The 27,351-nt window shown below is 38.8% G+C and overlaps 1 protein-coding gene across 1 annotated transcript in view; it reads left to right on the top strand.

The window, feature by feature from the left end:
- FAM13B (family with sequence similarity 13 member B) overlaps positions 1-27,351 on the top strand; it is a 63,339-nt gene that overhangs the window by 7,072 nt on the left and 28,916 nt on the right. Inside the window, exons 6-9 of the mRNA XM_044916656.1 lie at positions 2,560-2,720; positions 23,035-23,076; positions 23,783-23,938; positions 25,703-25,835. Coding sequence (XP_044772591.1) covers positions 2,560-2,720; positions 23,035-23,076; positions 23,783-23,938; positions 25,703-25,835 — 492 coding nt within the window. The remainder of the gene's footprint in view (positions 1-2,559; positions 2,721-23,034; positions 23,077-23,782; positions 23,939-25,702; positions 25,836-27,351) is intronic.

The following is a 27,351-nucleotide window of genomic DNA, read 5'->3' as shown; positions in this document are numbered from 1 at the left end:
GATCCCTACATGAATGCAAATTCAGTAGAGTGGTTTGAAGATGTAGGTGATAATTATGTTTCTTTATACATTTGAGAAGGCAGGTAGCAGCGTTCTCCACAAGCTGGAGTCTGGAGAGCAGGCATTTCACGAGACCCTAGAGAAGGGAATTACAGCAGTCAAAGAAAGAAGAGATGTAAGTATGGATGAGGGTTTTCCATAAGTGGAGTGAGTGGTTTTCCATGAATGGAGTTGAGGCAGTTGCATATATAGGGCAGGTTCAGAATAACTTAGGAACAGATAGAGCATTGATAAGCAGAAGGTCAGGTTGACAAGGAGAGGATTAAGAACTTTTGAAGTGTGGGGTGAGAGATGGCATTTTTAAGTTTTTAATACTTACTCTTACCCAAACTAATTTAGTCATTTCTTACTGCAGGAAGTTACATTGGGAGGCCTGGGAGATGGGATGGGGGAAAAGAAAATCCTATTAGGCTACTTTTCATGTCATATCTTACTGGATGATTATTGGTGAAAATACTGGACAATGTCAATTGGTTTACATAAAGCTTATTGAATTGAATATAATATACTTAGTGTAATTGAGTATAAGGTATTTGTAGTTCCTAAGAGCTATTGACTATAGGCACAAACTAGTTTTTAAAACATGCTGTAGCATGTTAAAAATAGCAGTACTCTGTACTAGAAATTTGTGGAGTGAATAAATATTTATTCTCAGTTTAACCATCTTAAAAAAAATTTTTTTTTTTTAAATATTCTACTGTGGTGCCCAAATCTTTATTGATCAGCCACAGTAATTCCCATTTAATATCTCTGAAAACAATATTTTCTTGCCATTATTTTTTCTTGCTTGAGTTACCAGGTGGATGTTAAGTATATTCTTGAATTTCATTAATTTATTAAATACATACAAGGAAAATGAGGGTTACTTTCCATTTGATTCAGTTTAAAAACTGATTTACTATATGAAATTTTTACCTTTGTGTATAAATCTTACCTTTCAGTTAATCATTTAATGATTTTTAGTATTTTCATCATTGTTCAACATGATAGGGGATAGACGAGGGTTAGCATTTAGAAGCACAACAAATTCAGCTGAATCTGCTGCATATGGTTTATATATATGAAGTAAGTGGTTCACAAATTGAGGTCTTTAAGTATTATTGTTAATAATGAATTTTTAGTAACCCAGATAACTAGTGACCTTGATACACCAGTGGTTGAGAGCTCCTGCTTTAGTTTAGGTGGCAAATACTGTCTGGTTTTCTAAAAAAAAAAAGTGATGTTACATGTAGAAACTAGGCTCTGTGCTATATAGAAATAACAATTCCAGTTATAATGATAGCTATTTATTGCTTAGTATGTGTAGACACTATAGAAGAGTTTGCATATATTATTTAATCCTTTCAACTAGCCTTATGAGGTAGGCAGTATGTACAGCATCTCCATTTTATTCATAGGCCTGGAGAAGTTAAGTAAGTTGAGGGGTGGTAAAGGGCCCAGTAGGAATGTGAACATATATCTTTCTGCCTTCAGAGTCTGGCTTTTAAGTACTTACTGTATTACACTTGAAAGCAGGCAGTCTGTACTTGCTGATTATGAGTGTGGTAGAATGCCACAGAGAAATTACCTATCTTCTGGTTAAAGTTTACTTCTGAGGGTATTCTAGCAACTATGTTTGACTGTCTGGAAAGAGCACCACTCTTACACATAGTGGTGAATTTATTTTAGGTATTTCCAGTGCATTTGGCTAGAATGGATAAAGTATATGTTTACTGCTCAGTGTTTTTAATGACTTAATATTAAATTATAAAAGATGTTAAGACAATTTATGGCTAGTTTCTTTGGGGTAGCTTGAAAAGTTATTTCTCATTTGGAAATATTTTGTTGGTTTTCCTTCTCTGATATTATTCATTGTCTTTTTATTAGAGTGATTGTTTACTTATGTAGCCAGCTTGATAATGGAAGACATTTTATAGCCCCTGCCAGAAAGGGAATTATAGCCTTGAGTTGTGCTACTGACCAAAGCAATGAGTTCCCCCTTGTAAGGTCCAGTCTCTTCATGAAAAATCTCCATCTGAATCATTTAGAAGTTAGCTGACATTTTCTAAAACATAGTTAACACCTTAAGGCAAAATGTCTCTGCCCTTTTCCAGCGCTTATCCTATATTTAAAATCACTTGTTAAATGCACGTGGAAATTGGAGAGGTCAGTTATAAGTCTTTATAACTATCAGTCTATAAAACTGATTGGTTAAGAAATGAAGATTTTTTAATGTTAACTAACTACATTGTGCAGGCTTTTCGTTGTTTACATTCTTACTCATATTCTTAGTGATATACTAAGGTAATCATCACTTTGTGCTTTAAAATGTTAAGTTTGGTTTCGTTTTCTTCTAATATGGGGAGAGTTGGCAATTATTTATTCCATTAGGAAAATTGGTCCTAGGAAATGAAGTAAAAAATGAGTTGTGTTAAAATTTTCTTAGAATAGTTTATCTTAGATAATGTCAGTTAACCGTTGTATTAAATTTTGATTTTCAATTTCCTCTTATTTATATAGGTTAATGAACTTTCTGAGGAAGAAGAGGAAGATGAAAAGCTCGAACATATAGAAGAACTTCCAGAAGAGGGTGCAGAAAAATCAAGTGACATGGCAGAGGTGGTACAATTAAGGATGACTGAAAACATCCTGGAACCAAATAGTGTTACAGCGTCAACAAGGTAGTATTTCAGTTGAAAGAACCTTAGCTTTTGAACATTTTATTCTAGATGTAGATACACTGAAACACTAAATCATGCAAATTGTAACAATGTGTGAAAGATTGATTTGTTTATGGGGGCTCCTGGGTGGCTCAGTCAGTTAAGCATCTGCCTTCGGCTCAGGTCATGATCCCAGGGTCCTGGGATGGAGCCCCACATCGGGCTCCCTGCTTGGTGGGGAGTCTGCTTCTCCCTCTGCCCCTTCCCCTGCTTGTGCTCTCTCTCTTGCTCACTCTCTTTAAAAAAAAAAAGATTGATTTGTGTATGAAAAAGAACAACAAAATTTTAAGCAAACTTGCTAAGAAAATTCCAGATATTAGCCTTTATACTTCTCTCTCACTTTTTTTTTTTAAAGATTTTATTTATTTGAGAGAGAGAGAGGGTGAGAGAGCATAAGCAGGGGGAGCAGCAGAGGGAGAGGGAGAAGCAGATTTCCCACTGAACAGGGAGCCTGAGGTGGGGCTTGATCCCAGGACCCCGAGATCATGACCTGAGCTCAAGGCAGATGCTCAACCGACTGAGCCACCCAGGCGCCCCTAGCGCTTACATATATATATATATATATATATATGTATATATACATATATACACATATGTATACATTTTTTTTCAAGATATAATCTTTTACATTTCTTCTTTTTTTTTTTTTTTTTTTTTTTTTTAAAGATTTTATTTATTTATCTGAGACAGAGAGAATGAGAGAGAGCACATGAGAGGGGGGAGGGTCAGAGGGAGAAACAGACTCCCCGCCAAGCAGGGAGCCCGATGTGGGACTCGATCCAGGGACTCCAGGATCATGACCTGAGCCGAAGGCAGTCGCTTAACCGACTGAGCCACCCAGGCACCCCTTTTACATTTCTTCTTAAAGTTTGTTTTTGTATTTTTAGTATGTTTTAGTTGAGTTGGGTAAAATGTAAGAACCTTTGGAAATGGAAAGATACAGTGGTTGAATTGACTTGTATTTCCAACTTCTGGGCTACTACTAGGTTGTTAGGCTATAAGGAGAGAACTGTGTGATGCATTAAGATAATTCTTTCCAAGCTTTTCATGTGTGAAGGGATACTATTTACATGGCATACTGTGTAAACTTTGTAAGTGTGGTAGGGTAGAGGCACTATCTTAGGGCATAGGTGGAGTCATTGGATACACTGTTTAGGAAGCTTTATTTATTTATTTATTTATTTTTTAAGATTTTATTTATTTGTCAGCGAGCGAGCGCATAAGCAGGGGGAGCGGCAGGCAGAGAAGTTTTGGCTGATTGATTGCATGAAGGTAAAAAAAATACATTTTTTGATTGTCCACCATGGATGAAAGAAAAATAGGGGAGAAATATCCCTAGAATGCACAAGCCCTAGCATATATATAGGGAGCTATGTATAAATTTGTTCTAGGGAATTAGTGGATACTGGTGATTGAACTTTTGGTAATTTTTTTTTTTTAAGATTTTGTTTATTTATTTGAGAGAGAGAATGAGAGAGAGAGAGCACATGAGAGGGGGGAGGGTCAGAGGGAGAAGCAGACTCCCTGCTGAGCAGGGAGCCCGATGCGGGACTCAGTCCTGGGACTCCAGGATCATGACCTGAGCCGAAGGCAGTCGCTTAACCAACTGAGCCACCCAGGTGCCCGAACTTTTGGTAGCTTTTAATGTTCCATCTTTTTGAGTTTTTCTGAGAGGTAGTTCATAGTATTAGGTAGGTACTCTGTTTCTCTTCACAAGTAGCTGTGGGAAAATGTGTTAGAAACCTAAGGGAAATAAACATTTAGTGATGGTTTAAAATAGCAGTTCTCAAACTTTCGTTTTCACATGTTACATTCTTAAAAATTATTGACGACTCCAAAGACCTTTGTTAATGTTGATTATACCTATGAGCATTTACCATATTATAAGTTAAAACAGCATATTTAAGTCACTGGAAGTGTTTTTTGGTAGAGTTGTAGTTGGGAAGATGCTTATATATAGCTATTTATGACCTAAGAGGTTTTTGTTTGTTTGTTTCTATGGTTTTTTTAAATTTTTTAAATTTTATTTACTTATTTGAGAGAAAGTGAGAGAGAGAGAGAGAGAAAGAGAGAGAGAGCACATGAGCAGGGGGAGAGGGAGAAACAGGCTACCCACCAAGCAGGGAGCCGGATGTGGGTCCCAGGACCCTGGGATCATGAGCTGAAGGCAGACGCTTAACCAACTGAGCCATCCAGGCACCCCTTGTTTTTTTCTTTTTTTAACCTAACAGTTTTTTGATTGAAAAATCCCTCCTCCTTTATTAGTTTTAGGTCAGCAGTTCTCAAACTTTCTGATCTTATAACCCCCTTACACACTTAAAAATTATTTAGGACCCAAAGAACTTTTGTTTCTGTGGATTATAACTATTGGCATTTACTATATTAGGAATTAAAACTGAGAAATTTGTATTTTTAAAGTAGCAATAAACCCATTACATGTTAATGTAAAATTTTTATTTTTTTATTTTTTTTAAAGATTTTATTTATTCATTTGAGAGAGAGAGCACAAGTAGGGGTAGAAGCAGAGGGAGTGGGAGAAGCTGACTCCCCGCTGAGCCAGGAGCGGGACATGGGGCTCGATCCTAGGACCTCGAGATCACGAGGCAGTGCCGAAGGCAGACGCTTAACCATCTGAGGCACCTGGGGGCCCTGTTAATGTAAAATTTTTAAATGTAACTGTGTTTTCCAAAATCTCCAAAAAACTTTTTAGTGAAAAATTTTTTAGTGGCTTGTTTTATATTTTTACGGTAGAAATGTCTTTAATGTCTGGCTTAGTAGAAGACAGCTGAATTCTTGCATTTTCCTCTGTATTGCGTTCCTTGCTTTATGTTATTCTGGTTAAAGTATGTGAAGAAAATTTGCCATCACACCAGTAGGTAGTTGGAAATAGAACATTTATAGCCTTTCCAGATAATTGTGTCCATTCTTCTTTGATAATAGGCCAAAACATAGTAAGTAGCAGCTTCAAAGTTATTTGTATTACGAACCTGAAACCATTATCTGTGAATTTTTCAGCTCTGATCTTTTAGTCTTTCTGGTGCTGTGATTATTTTATTCATGCTTGATTTTGGGTATATTGGGCATTTAGAAAATGCGGCTTCAGGGAGTTATTCAGTTCTCCCAAATGATGATACATTTTGTTACATAATATCAACAGTTCACATTCTTTAATATCAACACTGATTATATCAAAAACATCTTTTTTTTTTTTTTTTTTAAAGATTTTATTTAGGGCGCCTGGGTGGCTCAGTTGGTTAAGCGACTGCCTTCGGCTCAGGTCATGATCCTGGAGTCCCTGGATCGAGTCCCACATCGGGCTCCCTGCTCGGCGAGGAGTCTGCTTCTCCCTCTGACCCTCTTCCCTCTCATGCTCTCTGTCTCTCTTTCTCTCAAATAAATAAATAAAATCTTTAAAAAAAAAAGATTTTATTTATTCATTTGACAGAGAGAGACAGTGAGAGAGGGAACACAAGCAGGGGGAGTGGGAGAGGGAGAAGCAGGCTTCCCGCGGAGCAGGGAGCCCGATGTGGGGCTCGATCCCAGGACCCTGGGACCATGACCTGAGCCGAAGGCAGACGCTTAACGACTGAGCCACCCAGGCGCCCCCAAAAACATCTTTTAAGTACTGGGACATTAATGAGTTTATGGTAAAAATAAGATTTTCCAGAATTCAAATTTTTGCTTGAAAACTCAAATTTTATCAGTACTGTCACTTGCTTTTTCTTGAAGTGTCAGTCTTGCTCAGACTGCCAGATACTTAGGTTGGAATAACCATAGTTTCTGTCAGCCTATCTTTCAGTTGAAAGTTCCATGATAAAACTTCAGCTCGCAGTTCAGACCAGACAAGCATTGTACTATACTCTGCAGCAGAAGTGTTTTATGTGTGCTTCCCATTTTGTCGCACCAAATACTAAAATGAAGTGTATTCAGGGCTGAGTAAAATTAATAATTTTTACTGCTTCTTCATCAAGGACTCGTCCCGTTTTAAAAAAATTACAGGTGGTGGGGCACCTGGGTGGCTTAGTCGTTAAGCGTCTGCCTTCAGCTCAGGTCACGATCCCAGGGTCCTGGGATCATGACCTGAGCCGAGCAGATGCTTAACGACTGAGCCACCCAGACACCCCTCTTTCTTTCTTTCTTTTTTAAGATTTTATTTATTTGAGAGAGCATGTGTGCATGTGCCCAAGTGGAGGGAAGGGGCAGAGGAAGAGGGAGAAGCAGGCTCCCTGCTGAGCAGGGAGCCCCAACACAGGGCTCAGATCCCAGGATCCTGGGATCATGACCTGAGCCAAAGGCAGATAGATACTTAACTGACTGAGCCACACCCCAACATCTGTTATTTCTTTATATTGTTTGCTATTAGGCATATTTTGTGACAGTTTGACCTGACTGCAGAGAGAAAAAAATAGTGGGGTTTAGGTTTAAGTAGCTTAGAGTACACAAAAAGCATCAGTCTGTCCATGAGTTCCAGGGAAATCTCAAGATCAGTTTCAAAGTACCTTTTATCCATAGATAAAGAATTGTTTTTTATATACATATTTATCTGTTATTTAGCTTTGCTATTTAAATGTACAGATTTTAGGGGAATTTTTACCTTTAAAAAATTTTTTTTAAAGATTTTATTTTTTAGGGGCACCTGGGTGGCTCAGTTGGTTGGGTGTCTGCCTTCAGCTCGGGTCATAATCTCAGGGTCCTGGGATCAGGCCCTGCATCAGGCTCCTTGATCAGCAGGGAGCTGCTTCTCCCTCTCCCTCTTCCTCTGCCTGCCGGTCCCCCTGCTTGTGGTCTCTCTCTCTCTCTCTGTCAAATAAATAAATAAAATATTAAAAAAAAAGATTTTATTTATTAGAGAGAAAGCATGAGGTGGGGGGAGGGGAAGAGGGAGAGGGACAAGCAGACTCCCTGCTGAGCAGGGAGCCCAATGTGGGACTCCATCCCAGGACCCTGGGATCATGACCTGAGCCGAAGGCAGACACTTCACTGACTGAGCCACCCAGGCGCCCCGACCTTTAAAAAATTTAAAGAGAGGTGGGAGCGTTTTGAAAAAGTTCTCAACTTTTCTTAAATTTGTGCCTCATAATCTTTTAGGTAGGCTTGAGGAGTAGGCAAATTTTAATTTATGCTCATGTTTACAGAACTACACATCAAAAAGTTAATTGGCATTCATTTATAGTTGTGCCCCCCCCTTTTTTTTCTTTGAGAGAGAAAGAGTGCGTGTGGGTTGGGGAGCAGAGGGGGAGAGAGAATTCGAAGCAGGCTCCACACCCAGAGGAACCTGACGCGGGGCTGGATCCCATGACCCCGAGATCATGACCTGAGCTGAAATCAAAAGTGGGATGCTTAACTGACTGAATTATCCAGGCATCCCCACAGTTGTGCTTTTAATGCTTTGCTAAAACTTGGAATTTAGAAATGGAAATTTCAGTGTTGTTTTTATGGGCTATTGATGCTGGGGCTTCTTCTTCTTTTTTTTAAGACTTTATTTGAGAGAGAGAGAGAGAGAATGAGCGGTTGGGTGGGGCAGAGGGAGGGGGAGAGAGAGAGAGAGAGAGAAGCAGCCACCCCGGTGAGCAGGAATCCTGATGTGGGACTCGATCCCAGGACCCAGAGGTCATAACCTGAGCTGAAGGCAAATGCTTAACCAACTGAACCACCGAAGTGCCCAACTAAGGCTTCATTTTTGTGAGTTCATTGGTTTCTGATGGTTTGTTCTTTTTGATACAATGCAGAAAAGAAGGTGTAGTGATTGAGGAAGAGCTCTGAGTTTAGGGTTTTGAGATTAGTCTTTCCAACTTCATTCTGTGGATGCCTTATTGCTGAGGAAATGGACCTTCACCTGACTACAGATGGGTGAAAAAAGTAGTCATAACTTTTTCCCTTTTCTTTCATCCATTGAATCAGATAGTTTGCAGAATATTCATTTGGCAGATTTTTATCAAATCACCATGTTTTCTTTTTTAAAGATTTATTTATTTATTTATTTGACAGAGACACAGTGAGAGAGGGAACACAAGCACGGAGAGTGGGAGAGGGAGAAGCAGGCTTCCCACGGAGTGGGGAGCCCAGTGCGGGGCTCGATTCTAGGACCCTGGGATCATGACCTGAGCCGAAGGCAGACGCTTAACAACTGAGCCACCCAGGCACTCCGATTCACCATGTTTTCACTAGCTGGGTTCCACTTAGGAGGAGAATGTACTTTGGTGGAAGTATCAGAAATATTGGGTGGAAAAAAGTAGAATTTATGCTCTAGTTCATAAGAAAGGTTTATTTTTTTATTTTTATTTTTTTTTAAAGATTTTATTTATTTATTTGACAGAGAGAGAGAGACAGCAAGAGAGGGAACACAAGCAGGGGTAGAGAGGGAGAGGCAGGCTTCCCGCTGAGTAGGGAGCCTGATTCGGGGCTTGATCCCAGGACCCTGGGATCATGATCTGAGCCGAAGGCAGATGCTTAACGACTGAGCCACCCAGGTGCCCCCATAAGAAAGGTTTATTAAAGTGAAAGTTCCTTTAAAGTACCAGAGCATAATAGATATTGATAGTTTCTCTTTCTTCTCTGTGCCCTTGCCCTATAAATGATGCATTTAATATTTTATTTTATTTTATTTTTTTGGTGGTCAGCAAAGCAAAGTTTATTGAGCAATGGTAAAGTTTATTGAGTGATAAATACAAAGCTCCCAAAGAGGGAGGGGACCCGAGAGGGTTGCCTGCATTTAATATCTTAAAGACTTGTGGTTATTATAACTTAACCGACTTTCTAATAGTAAGGAATCTTTCTTTCATTTTATTCTTGTCATGGGTATAGGATATTCCCAAGTTGATGGGGAAAGTGAAGAAAGGGTTTTTTGCTTTTGGCTTGAAAGGGATATATGATTTTTGTTTTTTTAAACATATATTTACTTTTTGAAATCACCATTTTTTAAAATGATAATTTTGGTGTGGTTTTAGCATAAATTATATGGAAATCATCCTAATTTTAGATTAGAAAAATTAACCACTAATGCTTTTCCAAATACGGATAATAAGTGAACAGTAGTAGTACTGTACCTATTGTACATCTGTTTTATCAATTTCTTATTTGTCATAACATATCCTTGAATAGTGTAGTATGGCTTATGAAAACAAACAGATTGGTTTTTCTGCTTTACATTGGATTAGGCTTAAATATTCTTATAGAACTTCTACCCACATTCAAAATTTCGTCCCCTTTTTCCTGTGTCCTGCAAAATTGCACAGACTTGGGAAGAAATTTGTGGACTCTTGATTAGGTCTCGCCTTGTGAGTAGTGACCTCATGTTGCAGCCTGCTTCCATTTAGACTGCAGCTCTGATAATTGCTCGGCAGTTTTTATAAGCCCATCACCATCCTTCATGGTGTTTGAAGTCTCTTTATCTGATGTTTTTGTTGGGAGATGCCATGGATTCAGAATGGCTTGCAGAGCTCTGTTGCACAGGTAAAATGATCTGTATCAGATTTAATTGAAGCAGAGTTACAGTACTTTTATTGAAGCGTTATTTGTAACATTAAATATTTGTAATTGGGAAATTGAAATAATATTTCCCTATGATCACTGTATTTGAATTACAGAATCTCGTAATTGGAATAAATGGCTGCAAGATTGATTTTATGTAATGTTCTCAAGAAGATTATGTGATTGTAGGCAGATTTAAAAGTAAAGTTAACAGAAGGGAGAAAAAGGTCAGAGAATGACTATAATCTTTTAGCATTATACTTGACTGAGGACTTTAAAATACGCATGACCCTTGTAATTTATTGTTGGTTCTTTTAGTCTGGTCTTTTTTGGGGGGTTTAGTGAAAACAGCATAAAGGTGGTCTTTATGGCATTTGTCTATATAGTACGTAAGTAATTTGACCTTAAATTTGTCTGCGATTATTTTTCTTGTGTCTTTATTAATCAGAACTCACATCCTTATGATACCACTGCTATTTTGTTGCTGATACAGATGGCATAACTGTACTGATAAATAGTTTTTACAGCCATAGATAAGTGTTAGCCATGGTTTGTGCATAAATGCTTTCTACCCAAAGAAATTGGCTACAGTCTGAAAATATAGAATAATTAAATTCTTTGAAATCTGAAAACCAAATCATTCCTTTGTCCTTTACAAGCTCGGAGAGTGAAGTTGTACAGTCAAGTTTGTAGCCTTATGAGTGACAATCTGACTTAAAAGTACAAAATCTGTTTATTGGATTTATTTACTACGGCTTTTCGGGGTGGGAAGAAGGTTTATTGAAAGCTGTTTATTTGATTGTCCCTGCATATTCTTTGGGGCTAAAGAACCTTTATTGTTACAATATCATTAAAAAGGGGTAGAAAACAGGGACGCCTGGGTGGCTCAGTCAGTTAAGCATCTGCCTTTGGCTCAGGTCATGATCCCAGTCCTGGGATCAAGTCCCACATCCGGCTTCCTGCTCAGTGGGAAGCCTGCTTCTCCCTCTGCTTGCTGCTCCCCCTGCTTGTGTGCTCTCGCTCTCTCCCTCTCTCTCTCTCTCACAAATAAAATCTTTAAAAAGAAAAGGGGATAGAAAACAAAATGATTAATTCCTCTGCCTATCCATCCAGTATAAGACCATTAGAACTTTTCCTCTTTTTGGCTCTTTTGGATAACTGGAACATTTTATTAAAGTTTAGTCATTTTGAAGGGTGGAAATTGATCTAGCAACTTTAACTTCTTTAACTTATTAGTATGGGTAAGAGTCATCACTGGTGCTTATAAAAAATGTAGACTTTTGGGCCCTACCTCAGAGATTTGGGGAGGGCCCCAGAAATCTATTTTTTAAAAGCTTTTCTAAAAAATTGGAAAATAAATCATGTATTCAGAAATAGGCATAAAACAAATGTATAACAAAACCAAGTTAGTCAAAGCATCTGTCTACCTTTGTAACCAGCAACCAGATCTAGAAATAAACACTGATAGCACCCCAGTAGTTCTCACAATACTGATCTCCACCCACCTCACCCACTAAAGGAAACCACTATGTTGACTTTTTTTTTGGTCAATACATAGCCTTAAAAAAAATTTTTTTTTTTTTAAAGATTTTATTTATTTGCGAGAGAGAGAATGAGAGACAGAGAGCATGAGAGGGAGGAGGGTCAGAGGGAGAAGCAGACTCCCTGCCGAGCAGGGAGCCTGACGCGGGACTCGATCCCGGGACTCCAGGATCATGACCTGAGCGGAAGGCAGTCGCTTAACCGACTGAGCCACCCAGGCGCCCCCAAAATTTTTTTTCTTATTGTTTAAATTCAGTTGACATATAGTATATTATTAGTTTCAGAGGTAGAGTTCAGTGATTCATCAGTTGTGTATAACACTTAATGTCCATCACTCAGTTATCCCATCCCCCAATCCCCCTCCCCTTGAGCAACCCCCAGTTTGTTTCCAGTGATTAAGAGTCTCTTATGGTTTGTCTCCCTCTGATTTCATCTTGTTTTATTTCTTCCCCCTCTTCCCCTATGCTCCTCTGTTTTGTTTCTTAAATTCCACATGAGTGAAATCATATGATAATTGTCTTTCTCTGATTGGCTTCTTTTGCTTAGCATAATACGCTATAGTTCCATTTGCGTCATTGCAAGTGGTAAGATTTCCTTTTTTTAAATTAAATAAAATTTTATTTTTTTTAAGATTTTTTTATTTATTTGAGGTAGAGCGAGAGAGCATGAGCTGGGGGGTGGGGGCAGTGGGAGAGGGAGAAGCAGGCTCTCCACTGAGCAGAGAGCCTGATGTGGGGCTCGATCCCAGGATCCTGGGATCATGACCCAAGTTGAAGGCAGACGCTTAACCCACTGAGCCACCCAGGTGCCCCAAGATTTCTTTTTTTTTTTTTTAAGATTTTATTTATTTATTTGACAGAGACAGAGACAGCGAGAGCAGGAACACAAGCAGGGGGAGTGGGAGAGGGAGAAGCAGGCTTCCTGCTGAGCTGGGAGCCCGATGTGGGACTCGATCCCAGGACCCCGGGATCATGACCTGAGCCGAAGGCAGTCGCTTAACCAACTGAGCCACCCAGGCGACCAAGATTTCTTTTTTTGATGGCTGAGTACTATTCCATTGTGTATGTGTATGTATACATATACACACCACATCTACTTCATCCATTCATCTGTCGATGGACATCTGGGCTCTTTCCATACTTGGCTGTTGTGGACATTGCTGCTGTAAACATTGGGGTGCAGGTGCCCCTGTGGATCACTATATTTGTATCTTTGGGGTAAATTCCTGGTATTGCAATTGTTCGGTCCTAGGGTAGCTCTGTTTTTAACTTCGTGAGGAACCTCCATACTGTTTTCCAGAGTAAGGCTGTACCAGCTTGCATTCCCACCAAGAGTGTAAGAGGGTTACCCTTCTCTGCATCCTTGCCAATATTTGTTGTTTCCTGACTTGTTAATTTTAGCCATTCTGACTGGTGTGAGATGGTATCTCAGTGTGGTTTTGATTTGTATTTCCCTGATGCTGAATTATGTTGAGAATTTGTTGAGCAATGATGTTGGCCATTTGGATGTCGTCTTTGTAGAAATGTCTGTTCATGTCTTCTCCCCATTTCTTGATTGGATCATTTGTTCTTTGGGTGTTGAGTTTGATAAGTTCTTTATAGATCTTGGATACTAGCCCTTTATCTGATAAGACATTTGTAAATACCTTCTCCCATTCTATAGGGTGTCTTTTGGTTTTGTTGACTGTTTGTTTCCTTTGCTGTGCAAAAGCTTTTTATCTTGCTGAAGTCCCAGTAGTTCATTTTTGCCTTTGTTTCCCTTGCCTTTGGAGATGTGTCTAATGAGAAGTTGCTGTGGCCGAGGTCACAGAGGTTCCTGCCTATGTTCTCTAGGATTTTGATTCCTGTCTCACATTTAGGTCTTTCATCCATTTTGAGTCTATTTTTGTGTATGGTGTAAGAGAATGGTCCAGTTTCATTCTTCTGCATGTGGCTGTCTAATTTTCCCAACACCATTTGTTGAAGAGACTGTCCTTTTTCCATGGGATATTCTTTCCTGCTTTGTCGAAGATTAGCTGACCATAGAGTTGAGGGTCCATTTCTGGGTTCTCTATTCTGTTCCGTTGATCTACATGTCTGTTTTTGTGCCAGTACCATACTGTCTTGAAGATTACAGCTTTGTAATAGAGCTTGAAGTCCGGAATTGTGATGCCACCAGCTTTGCTTTTCTTTTTCAACATTCCTCTGGGTATTTGGGGTCTTTGCTGGTTCCATACAAATTTTAGGATTATTTGTTCCAGCTCTGTGAAAAAGTTGATGGTATTTTGATAGGGATTGCATTGAATGTATAGATTGCTCTAGGTAGCATAGACATTTAACAATATTTGTTCTTCCAGTCCATGAGCATGGAACGTTTTTCCATTTCTTTGTGTCTTCCCCAATTTCTTTAATGAGTGTTCTATAGTTTTCTGAGATCCTTTGCCTCTTTGGTTAGGTTTATTCTTAGGTTTTTTTTTTTTTTTTTTTTTTTAAGATCTTACTGATTTATTTGACAGAGAGAGACACAGTGAAGAGAGGGAACACAAGCAGGGGGAGTGGGAGAGGGAGAAGCAGGCTCCTGGTGGAGCAGGGAGCCCAATGCGGGACTCGATCCCAGGACTCTGGGAACATGATCTGAGCCGAAGGCAGGTGCTTAACGACTTAGTCACTCAGGCGCCCCTATTCCTAGGTATCTTACGGTTTTTGGTGCAGTTGTAAATGGGATCGACTCCTTAGTTTCTCTTTCTTCTGTCTCGTTGTTGGTGTATAGAAATGCAACTGATTTCTGTGCATCGATTTTGTATCCTGCCACTTTGCTGAATTCCTGTATGAGTTCTAGCAATTTCGGGGTGGAGTCTTTTGGATTTTCCACATAGAGTATCATGTCACCTGCGAATAGTGAGAGTTTGACTTCTTCTTTGCCCATTTCGGATGCTTTTTCTTTGTTGTCTGATTGCTGAGGCTCGGACTCCTAGTACTGTGTTGAACAACAGTGGTGATAGTGGACATCCCTGCCATGTTCCTGACCTTAGGGGAAAAACTCTCAGTTTTTCCCTGTTGAGAATGATATTCGCTGTGGGCTTTTTGTATATGGCTTTCATGATATTGAGGTATGTCCTTCTATCCCTACACTCTGGAGAGTTTTAATCAAGAAAGGATGCTATACTTTGTCAAATGCTTTTTCTGCATCTTTTGAGAGAATCCTGTGGTTTTTATCCTTTTATTAATGTAGTGTATCACACTGATTGATTTATGGATGTTGAACCAACCTTGCAGCCCAGGAATAAACCCCACTTGGTGGTGGTGAATAATCCATTTAATGTACTGTTGGATCCTATTGGCTAGTATCTTGAATTTTTGCATCCATGCTCATCAGAGATATTGGTCTGTAATTCTCCTTTATCGTGGGGTCTTTGTCTCATTTTGGGATCAAGGTAATGCTGGCCTCATAGAAAGAGTTTGGAAGTTTTCCTTCCATTTCTTTTTTTTTTTGACACAGCTTAAGAAGAATAGGTAGGGCGCCTGGGTGGCTCAGATGGTTAAGCGTCTGCCTTTGGCTCAGGTCATGATCCCAGGGTCCTGGGATCGAGTCCCACATCGGGCTCCCGGCTCAGTGGGGATCCTGCTTCTCCCTCTGACCCTCTCCCCTCTCATGCTGTTTCTCTCTTGCTCGCTCTCTAAAAAATAAATAAAATAAAATCTTAAAAAAAAAAAAAAGAATAGGTATTAATTCTTCTTTAAATGTGTGGTAGAGGGGCATCTGGGTGGCTCAGTTGGTTAAGCGTTTGCCTTCGGCTCAGGTCATTGTGATCTCAGGGTCCTGGGATTGAGCCCTGCCTCGGGCTCCCTGCTCAGTGGGGAGCCTACTTCTCACTCTCTCTTCCACTTTTCCTGCTTGTGCTCCCTTGCTCCCTCTCTCTGTCTCTGTCAAATAAATAAAATCTTAAAAAAAATAAAATAAAATAAACGTGTGGTAGAATTCCCCTGGGAAGCTATCCAGCCCTGGACTTTTGTTTGTTGAGAGATTTTTGATTACTGCTTCGGTTTCTTTGCTGGCTTTGGGTCTGTTCAGGTTTTCTATTTCTTCCTGTTTCAGTTTTGGTATTTTATAAGTTTCCAGAAATGCATCCATTTCTTCCAGATTGCCTAATTTTTTGGCATAGAGTTGCTCAAGATATGTTTTTAATATTGTTTGTATTTCCTTGGTGATGGTTATGATTTCTCCTCTTTCATTCATGGTTTTATTAATTAGGGTCCTTTCTCTTTTCTTTTTGATAGGTCTGGCCCTGGGGCTTATCAATCTTATTCTTTCAAAGAACCAGTTCCTCGTTTCATTGATCTGTTCTGCTGTTCTTTTGGTTTCTATTTCATTGATTTCTGCTCTAATTTTTATTAATTATCTTCTGCTAGATTTAGGCTTTATTTGCTGTTCTTTCTCCAGCTCCTTTAGGTCTAAGGTTCGTTGTATATTTCAGAACTTTCCTGTTTCTTGAGAAAGGCTTGTATTGCTATATACTTCCCTCTTAGGTCCTCCTTTGCTGCATCCCAGAGGTTTTGAACAGGTTGTTTTCATTTTCATTTGTTTCCACGGATTTTTTTTTTTTTTTTTTTAGAACTTCTTGAGATTTTGGTGTAAGGTGAAGTCAAAGTGCACCAGAAATCACAAATTAAATGTTGAAGGGAAGGATGTTGGATTTATAATTTTCTTCACACCATTCAACATACTACACTGGCAGTGGATACAGTTAGTTATTAAAAATATTTTTAATCAGGGCGCCTGGGTGGCTCAGTTGGTTAAGCGACTGCCTTCGGCTCAGGTCATGATCCTGGAGTCCCGGGATCAAGTCCCGCATCGGGCTCCCTGCTCGGCAGGGAGTCTGCTTCTCCCTCTGACCCTCCTCCCTCTCATGCTCTCTGTATCTCATTCTCTCTGTCTCAAATAAATAAATAAAATCTTTAAAAAAAAATATTTTTAATCATATAAATATGTACTATATCTAAGCTTAGAAATTGCAAGTATTACTGAGTAAAATATAACTGATCAGACCATGTAGAGATTTAACTTTTAAAATTAAATAGGCAACCCTATACGTAAACAACAAATCATTGTAGCAAAATAAAAGAAAAAGATCTAACCTTAATTGACATTTAAGCACTCTGTAGAAAGAGCTTCATTTATCTTTTTAAATTTTTTTCTGCAAAAGTCACTAAATACTAACTTTCACCTGAAACTACTAGAAATGGGCCCTGGCTAAACTCTTCTTTGTGCACATATATGTGATTTTTCTCCCCACTGTTTCCTTCAGAAATGAAGTTCAAAAATGTTACTTAAGTTTGAAAATGTTTTTAAGTACTTACCTTGAGGGTATCAGCATGAAAGCATTTTGAACTAAGAATAATCCATTCATAAAAACTAGCATAATATTGGCAGTTAATTTTTTTTTTAAATAAATTTGTTCTTTCTTTTTTTTTTTTTTTTAAAGATTTTATTTATTTATTTGAGAGAGAGAGAACGAGAGACAGAGAGCAGGAGAGGGAGGAGGGTCAGAGGGAGGAGAAGCAGACTCCCCGCCAAGCAGGGAGCCCGATGCGGGACTCGATCCCGGGACTCCAGGATCATGACCTGAGCCGAAGGCAGACGCTTAACCATCTGAGCCACCCAGGCGCCCGGCAGTTAATTTTTTTTAATAAAGCTGAGAGATGTTAATGTTAAGTGTGCCAAACCAGGATGACTTACTGTTGTCTGATAAAGCAGTTGTGCAATTTGCCATTCATGTGTTTGCTGTGAGGGAGACCTGAAGGTTACTGCATGAATGCTAAATGATGTTTATTTGGTTTCCTATAGAGGACCTTGAGAATATTTTTCTTTTTTTAATTTAAGTTCAATTAATTAACATATAGTGTATTATTAGTTTCAGAGGTGTAGGGCTCAGTGATTCATTAGTATTATATAACACCCGGCGCTCATAACATCACATGTTTTCCTTAATGCCCATCACCCAGTTACCCCATCTCCCCACCCAGCTCCCCTCCAGCAACCCTCAGTTTGTTTCCTGTGATTAAGAATCTCTTATGGTGGGGCACCTGGGTGGCTCAGTCGTTAAGCGTCTGCCTTCGGCTCAGGTCATGGTCCCAGGGTCCTGGGATCGAGCCCCTCATCGGGCTCCCTGCTCGGTGGGAAGCCTGCTTCTCCCTCTCCCACTCCCCCTGCTTTGTGTTCCCTCTCTCGCTGTGTCTCTGTCAAATAAATAAATCTGTAAAAAAAAAAAAAAGACTCTCTTATGGTTTGTCTCCCTCTTTGATTTCATCTTGTTTTATTGCCTCCCTTTCCCCTATGCTCCTCTGTTTGTTTCTTAAATTCCACATATGAGTGTGATCGTATGATAATTGTCTTTCTCTGATTGACTTAGTTTGGTTAGCATAATACCCTCTAGTTCCATCCGTGTTGTTGCAAATGGCAAGATTTCATTTTTTTGATGGCTGAGTAATACTCCATTGTGTGTGTGTGTGTGTGTGTGTGTGTATATATATATATATATATATATATACCACATCTTCTTTTTTATTTTTAATTTTATTTTATTATGTTATGTTAGTCACCATACAATACATCATTGGTTTTTGATGTGGTGATCCACGATCCATTGTTTTCGTATAACAGCCAGTGCTCCATGCAGTACGTGCCCTCCTTAATACCCATCACCAGGCTAACCCATCCCCACACCCCCTTCCCCTCTAAAACCTCAGTTTGTTTCTCAGAGTCCATAGTCTCTCGTGGTTCATCTCTCCCTCCGATTTCCCCCCCTTCATTTTTCCCTTCCTTCTCCTAATGTCCTCCATGCTATTCCTTATGTTCCACAAATAAGTGAAACCATATGATAATTGACTTTCTCTGCTTGACTTATTTCACTTAGCATCATCTCCTCCAGTCCCATCCATGTTGATGTGAAAGTTGGGTATTCATCCTTTCTGATGGCTGAGTAATACTCCATTGTATATATGGACCACATCTTCTTTATCCATTCATCTGCTGAAGGTCATCTCGGCTCTTTCCACAGTTTGGCTATTGTGGACATTGCCGCTATGAACATTGGGGTGCATATGGCCCTTCTTTTCACTACATCTGTGTCTTTGGGGTAGATACCCAGTAGTGCAATTGCTGGGTCATAGGGTAGCTCTATTTTTAATTTTTTGAGGCACCTCCACACTGTTTTCCAAAGTGGCTGTACCAACTTGCATTCCCACCAACAGTGTAGGAGGGTTCCCCTTTCTCCACAACCTCTCCAACATTTGTTGTTTCTTGCCCTGTCAATTTTTGCCATTCTGACTGGTGTAAGGTGGTATCTCAGTGCGGTTTTAATTTGAATTTCTCTGATGGCTAATGATGATGAACGTTTTTTCATGTGTCTGTAGGCCATTTGTATGTCTTCTTCAGAGAAGTGTCTTTTCATATCTTCTGCCCACTTTTTGACTTGATTATTTGTTTTTTGGGTGTTGAGTTTGAGAAGTTCTTTATAGATCTTAGATACCAGTCCTTTATCTGTAGTGTCATTTGCAAATATCTTCTCCCATTCTGTGGGTTGCCTCTTTGTTTTGTTGACTGTTCCCTTGGCTGTGCAGAAGCTTTTTATCTTGATGAAGTCCCAGAAGTTCATTTTTGTTTTTGTTTCATTAGCTTTTGGAGATGTATCTTGAAGGAAGTTGCTGTGGCCGATGTCAAAGAGGTTATTGCCTATGTTCTGGATATTGATGGATTCCTGTCTCACATTGAGGTCTTTCATCCATTTTGAGTTTATCTTTGTGAATGGTTTTAGAGAATGGTCGAGTTTCATTCTTCTGCATGTGGCTGTCCAATTTTCCCAGCACCATTTATTGAAGAGACTTGTCTTTTTTCCATTGCATGTTTTTTCCTGCTTTGTCAGAGATTATTTGATCGTAGAGTTGAGGGTCCATATCTGGGCTCTCTATTCTGTTTCATTTCTATTTTTGTGCCAGTACCATGCTGTCTTGGTGATCACTGCTTTGTAATATAGCTTGAAATCGGGCAACATGATGCCCCCAGCTTTGTTTTTCTTTTTCAACGTTTCCTTGGCGATTTGGGGTCTTTTCTGATTCCATACAAATTTTAGGATTGTTTGTTCCAGCACTTTGAAAAATGTCATTGGAATTTTGATTGGGATGGTATTGAAGGTATAGATTGCTCTGGGTAGCATAGACATTTTAACAATGTTTATTCTTCCGGTCCATGAGCATGGGATGTTTTTCCATCTTTTTGTGTCTTCTTCAGTTTCTTTCATGAGTGTTCTGTAGTTCCTAGAGTATAGATCCTTTACCTCTTTGGTTAGGTTTCTTCTGATGTATCTTACGGTTTTTGGTGCTATTGTAAATGGAATAGTTTCTCTAATTTCTTTTTCTACAGTTGCGTTGTTAGTGTATAAGAAAGCAGCTGATTTCTGTGTGTTGATTTTGTATCCTGGCACTTTACTGAATTGCTGTATGAGTTCTAGTAATTTATACCACATCTTCTTTATCCATTCATCCCGTCGATGGACATCTGGGCTCTTTCATAGTTTGGCTATTGTGGACATTGCTGTTATAAACATTGGGGTACACATGCCCCTTCGGATCACTACATTTGTATCTTTGGGGTAAATCCCTAGTAGTACATTTGCTGGGTTGTAGGATAGTTCTATTTTCAACTTTTTGAGGACCCTCCATACTGTTCTCCAGAGTGAATCCTGAGCATATTAATCTGATAGACTCTGTTCCTTATGTTGGTTAGTATTTGTGTTGGCACATTTATAGGGGATCTTCATAAAACTAATTACATTTACTTTTTTTTTTTTTAAAGATTTTATTTATTTATTTGACAGAGACACAGCGAGAGAGGGAACACAAAGCAGGGGGAGTGGGAGAGGGAGAAACAGGCTTCCTGCCGAGCAGGGAGCCTGATGCGGGGCTCGATCCCAGGACCCTGGGATCATGACCTGAGCCGAAGGCAGACGCTTAACGACTGAGCCACCCAGGCGCTCCTACATTTACTTTTTAAAAATAACTTTTTATTGAAGAGTCACATACATACAGAAAAGTTCAGAAATCATAAAGTCATTGAATTATCAAACACTAAACTTGTATAAGCACCACTTGGGTTACTTGCTCCTTCTCAAATGCTCCATGTCCCTATTTGCCAAAAGTAGCTGCTATATGGCTTTTGTAGATTTTTTTTTTCCTGTTAGTGATTTTTTTCCTTTAAAAATCAACTTTGAGGTTACAACTTTTACGCAGTAACATGCACTCATTTTATAAATGCACATGTACACATATATACCTGTTAAGAACCACCACAGTCAAGACAGACTTTCCATCACCCAACATTCGGGCCCCAGACCGCCATTCATGTGCTTTCTGTCATTGTATAGATAAGTTTAGCCTGTTTTAGAAAGTCATGTAAATGGAATCTCCTACAGTGGGTACTCTTTTGTGTCTGGCATCATTGCTTGACATAATGTTGAGATTCATGTTGTTGTATATTTCAGATGTTTATACCATTCATTTATTCATTTTAAAAAATTAATTTTTTTTTTTTTTAAGATTTTCTTTATTTGACAGAGAGAGGGAGAGAGAGCACAAGCAGGGAGAGCAGCAGAGGGAGAGGGAGAAGCAGGCTCTCAGTCTAGCAGGGAACCTGATGTGGGGCATGATCCCAGGACCAAGACCTGAGCCGAAGGCAGCGCTTAACCACCTGAGCCACCCAGGCTCCCGTGTTTGTACCTTTTATTTAAAAAAAATACTGAGCATATTCCATTGTAGGGATGTCCCACACCTTGTGTCTGCTTTCACCTGTTTGGTTTGATACCTTTGTTTGGCTGTTGTGAATAAAGCCTCTATGCTTGTGCTATTCGTCTTTTTTTTTTTTTTAAAGATTTTATTTATTTGAGAGAGAGCATGAGATGGGGGGGGTCAGAGGGAGAAGCCGACTCCCCGCCGAGCAGGGAGCCTGATGCGGGACTTGATCCCGGGACTCCAGGATCATGACCTGAGCCGAAGGCAGTTGCTTAACCAACTGAGCCACCCAGGCGCCCCTTGTGCTAGTCTTCTAAAGGAATTATGCTTTCACTTCTCTTGAGTAAATACCCAGGAGTACAATTGCTGGCTCATTTGGTAAGTTGTATAAGGAAGTGCCAAACTGGTTTCCATAGTGGTTGGGACATTTTAAATTTCCAGCAACAATATAGGAAAGTTCTAGTTGCTTCACATCCTTACCAGCACTTTGTTTTAATTTTAAACATTTTAGTGGTATCCACATCTCCTTGTGGGTTTCAGTTGAACTTTTAACTGTGGTCAAAATGAAGATGTTATCTATATTTTTATAAGTATCAGTAGATACTGTGGTGCAAAATTTGCTAAGGAATGCCTGTTAATGGTACAGTGAATGAGGTAGTATGATTTTAGTATCGATTTTGCCTTTTTCGTAACTTGAGAATATCCTCTGAGTAGTAGCATATACTGTGAATTCTGGCAAGGAGTACAGAGTGAGCATTGAGGCCTTGTATTATCCTCCTAGATGAGGTGGTTTTGTTGGGATAGTAGTCCACTTTTTTCCCCTTCAGCCTTGGAATATAGGTCAGTGTTTCTCCAAGTGAGCACCAGATGAAATAGTCGGGACACACACACACACAGGTATGTATATTTAGTTTTTTGTGTGAAAAATAAATTTTTTAAAATAATTTTTAAAAAAGATTTTACTTATTTATTTGGGAGAGAGTGAGCACGAGCACAGAGGGAGAGGCAGAGGGAGAGGGAGAAGCAGACCCCCTGCTGAGCAGGGAGCCCGACGCAGGGCTCGATCCCAGGACCCTGGGATCATGACCTGAGTGGAAGGCAGATGCTTAACCATCTGAGCCACCCAGGTGCCCCTGAAAAATAAATTCTTTAGAAAATTAGAATCCTACTCTTCCAGAAATGAATGTAAAACTTGGTGCTTGCTTTCCTGATTGTGTCAAGGTAGTTCAACTCTTTTTGTAGTTACTTAGTATTGAAAAGTTTTATAGCTGGGCGCTTGGGTGGCTCAGTCGTTAAGCGTCTGCCTTCGGCTCAGGTCATGGTCCCAGCGTCCTGGGATTGAGCCCCGCGTCTGGCTCTCTGCTCCGCGGGAGGCCTGCTTCTCCCTCTCCCATTCCCATCTGCTTGTGTTCCTGCTCTCGCTGTCTGTCTCTCTGTCAAATAAATAAATAAATCTTTAAAAAAAAAAAAGTTTTATAGCTAATGTCTGTCTTTGATTACAGTGCCCATTTATCTCCCATCAGCATCTTACCAGCCTCTGCAGAGTAAGTAATGTATTTGTAGAAGACCATTTTTTAAAATTTAAAAATATTACTTAACTGTAGAAATGAAAATCATGTATTTATTAAATAAAAAATGTTTATAAAAAGAAAATCATGTATTGTGCTTACTTTAGAGGAAGGATTGTACATAAGGCAGTGAAACTAAATATTTTATATACTGCAATAGGAACAAATAAAGAAGGAATGCATTGCCTAATATATAAAATAAAGATTGAACTTTCTTCAGATGATTTTTTTGATCTTCTGAAATGATTGAGAAATGTCAGTAGATCTCTTTTTATTAAGTTTTCTTTAAGAAGTAGACTTCATGTAAAAAATATGGACAGGACCCTTACAGTTTCTTTCATTTAGCTGAGTGTTGATAGATTATTTTGCCTTATAAATGTAGCTTTAAAGAATCTATTTAAATATTTTTTCCATGTATGAGCAGGGAATGAATTACTGGGACAACTGATCTTTCCCACCTCAGTAGTAATAGTGATATTATGATTGATTTGTATAATAATTTCTTTTAAAAATTTAACCCATTTTCATATATTCCTTTTATGTGTTTCTTTTTATACTCTAGTTTACTCATTTAAATACGCTGGTAATTTATCTTACTAGTCACGTTTTAATGTTTGTATTTATGTGGCCACATGCCCAGTTAGGGTGACTGCTTCTCACTAAAATGTGTTCTGTTTTCTAGCATTTTAGAAAGAACAATTAGAGCAGCTGTGGAACAGCACCTTTTTGATCTGCAGAGCAGCATAGATCATGATCTTAAGAATTTACAACAGCAAAGTCTGGTGTGTAATAATGAAGCAGAAAGTTTTAATTGTGATGGGGAAGGATCTAATAACCAGTAAGAAACTTTTATAACATTTCACTATTATTTTTTAGAGTTATAAAATTGTTTTAATTTATCTTTCAAAAACCATACTTTACTTAACTAATGGGATCTCGGGGATTTCTGAAAGTGTGTGTGTAAAGTGACTTTGTAAGTTGCATATACTTGAAATCTTCCATTATGATAGTAGACATTAAGTCCAGCACTGCCAGATTTTCCTCCCTGAACATCAGATGAAGTAGTGTGCTTACCTCAGTATGTTGTATGAAACAATAATGTTAAAAAAAAATTAGACCCATACTATGTGCAACAAATGGTCACACCATGAGAGACATGAAGTGATCTAGACAGCTAGGTGCAGGGATAGCAGATTGGCATCACTCATGTTGTATATAGTCATTGAGTGCAACGGTGAGCAGAATCATCCTTTGCTATTTAAATTTTATCCCCTGTCATCAGCTACTACCCTGCTGCCCTCCCTACATACTTTAAAAAAATAGTTTAGCTGTTACTAGTTGAATTTTGTATCAGTTAAAAGTACCTCTTTGTGCTATGTGATTTGGGATTTTATTCCACTCTTCATCTGATTACCTTTAAATGGAAGAAATGCCTCATCTCCTTTCCTGTTTCCTCAGCCCTGCACTTGAGGGATATATAGGTGCCTTTCTTTGAGACCATAATATAATGATTTCATAGTTTTCATTTACCAGATTTTATTTGGAGGACAGATGAGAAAGATGTACCCAAATTTGGAGGGTTCATAGGAGGTTTAAAAAAAAAAGATAATTGGGTAAAGTGTTTCTTCTTTTCTTTTCTTTTTTTTGAAGAATTAGATTTTTAAAAGGCCAAGTATGTGTAGTACACTACAATAGCTATTGAATATGACCTGAAACTGAAAAAATTAATGGATCTGAAAACCAGTGGTTGCAATGTTTATTTTTGGAATACCATATTGTACAACTGCAGGTGTGCTATGTGTCTGAATAGATGGCATGACCAGCCAGTGCAGCTCTGTGGCCCTGATTTGTCGTGCTTTGAAGGCATGACTAGAACTGATAAAACTGGATTGATCTAGGGACTGTTTGGGCTGAATATGAAGGAAAAAAGCAGTATCTGAAACAAAACAGTAACTAGAAGTTGGAAATCGTGGAGAACTCTTTCAAAGGCTATAATTAATATAAGTAGATTCCTTGGTGTTTGTCTTTAGCTTAGGTAGAGATCCTGAAACCCATGCCCATGCTCAGACAATCTTCTTATTTTTATCTCTGGGGAAGTAATTCATGTTCTGTCATTGATGGTGGTATTGTATTTGTAAACAAAAGCCTGCTGCAGTATTTTGCATATTCTAAATTATGTAACATGAAAAATCTGCAGTAGGAAGCTATTCCTATCATGCTTGATAAGGTGTTGGACATTATCGTATCTAGTGCTAGACTTGTATTTTAATTGGAACAGATCATTATAATTGAGAGTATGCATTTGTAAGGGAAATTATTTTGACACACAAATTATTCTTTCAGCCATTCATTTGCTTTTGAAAATTTTCAAAGGGAGTAACAAACAAGGTGGTTTTCTTATGACATTCCCTGGAGAGACAAAAATAAACTTAGTGTGTTTAATAATCTAATTTGGCAAAATAAAGAAAGTGTGAAGTTTTATGAAAAGGACACATTTTCCTTAACAAGTGAAAGTTTCAGATCATTATTGATATTTATTTATTTTAAAGGCATTACATACTCAACATTTGGCCTGATCTGATTTTTTAATCTTCATTACTAGGGTTGATATTGCTGATGATATTATTAATGCCAGTGAAAGTAGCAGAGACTGTTCAGAACCTGTGGCTAGCACTAATTTAGACAATGAAGTTATGCAGCAAGATTTTGTATTTGAGGATGAAGAAAATAACCAGGTAAGAAATGCAAAGACTAAAAAAATCTTTGTGTTAGGTATGCTAGACGTACAGCGCTGATTGCTTTATGTGTTCCTTTGATACCAGAGGCTGACACATACTTGTCTTGATTATAAATTCCCAGAACATAACACCCTATCAGTAAAGATCAAGAACCATCATTGGGTAGGGAATTAGATATAAAATATTTAAGAATATTTGCCTGGAAGGAAACAAATGACGATATTAGCTGAGGTGGTTGGTGGTATTATGGTTGAATTTTGTTCTTTTTAAAAGCTTTTTTCCTATTTCCCAGTTTTTTTCTGAAGAACGTGGGATCTTTTCACAGAGAAAATCCATGAACATCACTTTATTATTATTATTTTTAAAGATTTTATTTATTTATTCGACAGAGAGAGAGACAGGGAGAGAGGGAACACAAGCAGGGGGAGTGGGAGAGGGAGAAGCAGGCCGCAGAGCAAGGAGCCCGATGTGGGACTCGATCCCAGGACCCTGGGATCATGACCTGAGCCGAAGGCAGACGCTTAACGACTGAGCCACCCAGGCGCCCCCATGAACATCCCTTTAGAAGTCACTAAATTGTTTTCAGTGTCTTAATTATCAGTGGTAACGTTTTTAAAATGTCAATAAATATACAAAGCAGTATCCTTCTAAGACATGTTTCAAAGTTCAGTTTTGATAACACTTTTTAAAATAAGATTCTTAATGGATAAGGAAGTTTTCTTCAACATGTTTTCATACTAAACCATAAACTCTAAGATAAAGATATAATAAAGAATTCAGGATCTGTTGACTGAGATTTGTATTCTGGCTTTGCCTCTTAATAGAACTGTGACTTTGGCCACCTTACCTAACTTTTCTTTTTTTTTTTTTTTTTTAAGATTTTATTTATTTATTCATGAGAGACAGAGAGAGAGACAGAGACAGAGGGAGAGGGAGAAGCAGGCTCCCCGCGGAGCAGGGAGCCAGATGCGGGACTCGATCCCAGTACCCTGGGATCATGACCCGAGCCGAAGGCAGACGCTTAACCGACTGAGCCACCCAGGCGTCCCTTACCTAACTTTTCTTATCTGCTCTTTGCTTTTCCTTAGGTGGGGAGTAATGCTTACGTTAGAGGATTATTATAATATCCAAGGAAGTGGAAGTATACAGTTATTTTTATAAGCTAGGAAACATTTCACAGAAGTTAAGCTGTTCCGCTATTTTCACTGCATTTGTTTATTACTTGTATATTAATGCTTTTACTTCTACTGGTATATTAGATTAATCCCTTTTCATCTCTTCATCATTAATTGCTTCTGTAGTTGTCTCCTTGCCCTTTTCTGCCTGTCTACTGGATCATTTCCATCAGTGTAAAATGTTATTTTCCCACATTTAGGAAATAACTCTCTCTTGACTCTTCACCCCACTGTAGTTAAACCCCTATTTTTTGCTTCCCCCGTAATAAAATAACTTGAATGTGTTGTCTCTTTTAATTCTTCTCTTCCCACTCTCTCTTGAACCCCTTTCAGGTAAC

Source organism: Neomonachus schauinslandi, chromosome 7 (genome assembly GCF_002201575.2).
Source record: "Neomonachus schauinslandi chromosome 7, ASM220157v2, whole genome shotgun sequence".
Classification (NCBI taxonomy): domain Eukaryota; kingdom Metazoa; phylum Chordata; class Mammalia; order Carnivora; family Phocidae; genus Neomonachus; species Neomonachus schauinslandi.
The sequence above is the reverse complement of the archived record's forward strand: the minus strand, read 5'-3'. Positions and strand labels throughout refer to the sequence as shown.